This window comes from Archocentrus centrarchus, chromosome 14 (genome assembly GCF_007364275.1).
Source record: "Archocentrus centrarchus isolate MPI-CPG fArcCen1 chromosome 14, fArcCen1, whole genome shotgun sequence".
NCBI classification, from domain to species: Eukaryota; Metazoa; Chordata; class Actinopteri; order Cichliformes; family Cichlidae; genus Archocentrus; species Archocentrus centrarchus.
In genome coordinates, this window is record NC_044359.1 from 2,266,088 (window position 1) to 2,269,722 (window position 3,635).

Consider the following 3,635-nt stretch of genomic DNA (forward strand, 5'->3'; position numbering starts at 1 on the left):
GACAGAATCAGTCTGCTGTACACCAAAAGCAAATTTAAGAGGTTTTCTGGTGCATACCTCCCTGTGACCATTTTCACCGAGTGACTGCCAGAATCCTCCTGCAACCACCAACTGGTCTGACTGGGACTTTAACTGCAATATATTCAAGAGAAGCCAGACATTGCTATAGCTGATATGTCCATAACTGGGCAACTCACATGAAAATTATGCAGACAAATTATAGACGACCAGGGGAAAGTCTGTTATTTTGGGGTGAACTGTGCATGTGTGTGTATTTAATCAAATACAAGTAACAACTCAAGATTTGAGGGAAGAAACAATCAAGTTCAGCAAAACAGGCTGACAAAAATGTCTGAAATTTTTTATTACTTTTTAAGTATGTAATTCACTTCCCCTCTGTTACAGTCGCTGTGTTCCTCGTAAACATGATGACCATTTTTCTTCTGACCGCTTTAATTTGAATCCCATAGATAACGGCGTTCATTGCTGGAGGAACCAGGTGGAACATGAGGGAGCCTAACTTCCTGTGGTCTGACAAGTCAGGGAAGCGATGGAGGAGGACCATAATGGTGCCTGACACAAACATAATGATGTACATAGCCAAATGGGTGGTGAAGGTCTGGAGCGCCCGATTGTTCAGCACCTTGTTCTTGCTGCTCAGACACACCATGGCAATCCTCAGGTAGGTGATAGTGACGCTGCCGAGGGAGGAGCCCAGCAGGACGATGGTGTACCCGAGGCCGTAGATGTTATTGATGAGGATGCTTTCACAGGACAGCTTAAACAAGGAGGCATTGTCGCAGAATGGGTTAAATATGATCGACCTGCAGCGTGACAGGCGGACGCTGAGGCCCACCAGGATCGTAACCATAACGAACGCCACCACCCAGGCCGAAACAGACAGCTTCAGCACCATCCAGTTGGTCATGATGGAGGCATATCGCAGCGGGTTGCAGATGGCCACATAGCGATCAAAAGCCATGATCATGAGAATTGTGTGAGACGCGCCTGCATAAACGTGAACACAAAAAGCCTGAATGGCACAGTCTACGTAGTGGATGTAACGATCTGAACTGGGAATAAAAATGTCCCTCAGCATGCGTGGAATGATCGTCGTGGCCCCGAACACATCATTAATGCTCATGTTACAGAAGAGCAGATACATGGGCCGGTGGAGGCTCCTATCCAGTGTGATCAGGACCACTAAGGCGATGTTGGAAACCATGATGAAGATGTAGATGAGAAGGAGGAGGATGAAGGCGGGAACGGAGGCGTCTGGGCTGACCTTTAACCCTTCTAAGAGCAGGATATCTGCAGCTGAAGTCCAGTTTTCCATAGTGCACAGAGTTAATTTCAGCCTGCAGGGGATGAAGGAGAGAGAGAAAAAATCATTGATGTAAATTCATTTCAAAGTGTTGGCTCACCTGCGTTGGTTTCACTGGCACAGCTGTGCCGAGCCACGCAGTCAGTTTCCTCAATGCGTATACCTCTGAGTGGCCGTATTCACCTTTCCAACCCTAAAGCTTTCTGCTCTCATTTTCTTACTTATCCTTGTTATCTCAGTTTTGGGGGGGCAGGGGGAAGTTTTCATCCACACAGAACACAAACCAAAACTTCCAGGTTGATGATCCTGCATGTTTTAGTGCCTAACCTGACAAACTGTGAAACCTCTGTGGAGTCCAGGGCCTGTACTGTGAATCGAGATCAGCATACCCAGGGGATCTTTCCATTATCTGGATTCTCTAACATTAGCAGTCAGGATAAACGGGGCATTTCCCTGATCATATGACTGAGAACGTTCCCACAGCAGAGCTCTGAAACTTTAAACTGCAGTCACTGAAACTGTAAAGCTTCTCGTCCCACAGCTGATGGAGGAGACGTGGAAACTGCTTCAGTTTGTCGCAGATCAAAATGAAGTGAATGAACAGGTGTTCCTGCTGTGTGCTCTGCATTTCCAGCACCGTCAGAGAGACTAAGCAGCTGATTGGAATCAAATAGAATAACATTTATACATTTCTCAAATCACCAAATTAATATGCACACATTGCAGTGATAATGTGACACAGTTTGTGTTTCATTCGGTGGTTTTAGAAGCTGCAGCTTAACAAGCTGCACATAAAACAAACAACCAAAATTCCCCCAGTGGAGAATCTATATTGAGCTTAAAACATGCTGTAAATAATAACAATCAGTGAAATCACAGTCCTTCCAGCTGACTGATGCTCTGAGCATCACCTGCTGCTGACAGCTGGAGTTTTTATTCTCACTCACTCGCTGCTGTTTATGGATTTGACAGTAAAGATTAAAATAAAACCAGAATTCGAACATTGGTTCAGTCTACACACAAATTTGATATGTGGCCAGCAAGTATAGTTTAGGATCATATATTAACACTTATAGAACAATAAAACTGTAATATTTTGTGCAATTTTGAGCAAAATAAATAAATCTCAAGGAATAAAGTTGCATTTAAGAGCACATATTTCTGACTGATCATCGAGGAAACACAAATTCAGAGGTTACTGAAACACTTCCATTCAGCATCCGACTATCCGAACATCCAGATACGGTTTCTCTAATTCTGCCGCATCACAGAGGCTCGATTTCAAACTTCGGCCCACATAAAACTATATTTTACTACCGTGACAGTGGTCGGCGTGTTTTTCCACAGCCACTATTTCAAGAAAAGGTTGTTGATGTTTAAGAGTAGGAAATTAACAAATGCTCTACTGAACTGAGCTATCCTTCAGGTTGAGTGTTAGTATAAAGATTATAATGCACTTTTTTATTACAGTCAAATGAACAAATAAATCCTTTTTACATCCACCAGGTCACCAGGAACCCATCGAGGATTACACTAGGTTTGGTTTTAGTAGCTAAAAAAAGACATTTTCAGACACTGAAAAATTGGACCCTTTTAAATGAAGCCCATATATTAATTTTGACAGTTTTTCTATAAGGAGATTTCACATCAGGGTGGCCAGTGACCAAAACTTTATCCTATCAATAACTTTGGGTAGTTTAACCACTCACAGCTACAATCTTTTTAAAATCAGCTGAACACCTGAGTCTTTGGACTTTGGGTTCACCTGTTGTTTCCTTCCAGAGTGCAAACTGTAAATCAGAGACTAATCAAAACTAAAGTCAGAGACCAAATAAAAGCCATCAAACAATGAATCAGTGATAGTCTAAAAATTCTTAACTGAACCTCTACCAAAAATGATGCAACAGGTCTTTTTCATCATGTGAAGAGATAAGTCAGGATTTTTCCACAATATGAAATCCTTTTTTTGTATTTTTTTTAAAGCAGTGAAAACAAAGAACATAATCATAATGTCTTTGTGTCATACTCACCTCTGTTGACATGACCCTCCTCAAATCACACCTGAGACTTGGCTGACATGGGGGTTTTTTATACTGTGAACGAGGCCCCAGGGCTCCGGGTTTGTTGCATCACTGAATTCAGACAGTTAAAAACACTTCTACAGTATCTTTAAAGTTTACAAATACTTTTCTCACAGTGTGGAATCTTAATAATTCCATATTAGCACTTCGCTCTCAGACTGCTGGCTTACTTGTGGTTCCTAGGATACTTAAGAGTAGAATGGGAGGCAGAGCCTTCAGCTTTCAGGCCC

General features: G+C 42.3%; 1 protein-coding gene across 1 annotated transcript; it reads right to left on the reverse strand.

Moving 5' to 3' along the window:
- Nucleotides 1–385: 385 nt before the first annotated feature.
- LOC115791879 (olfactory receptor 52N5-like) lies at nucleotides 386–1,336 on the reverse strand. The gene has a single exon (XM_030746166.1). The coding sequence runs from the start codon at nucleotides 1,334–1,336 to the stop codon at nucleotides 386–388; it is 951 nt and encodes a 316-aa protein (XP_030602026.1).
- Nucleotides 1,337–3,635: the final 2,299 nt, after the last annotated feature.

What these genes read in the sequence shown, in the direction of transcription:
- LOC115791879 (XM_030746166.1), bottom strand. Translation starts at nt 1,336, where the DNA reads ATGGAAAACTGGACTTCAGCTGCAGATATCCTGCTCTTAGAAGGGTTA.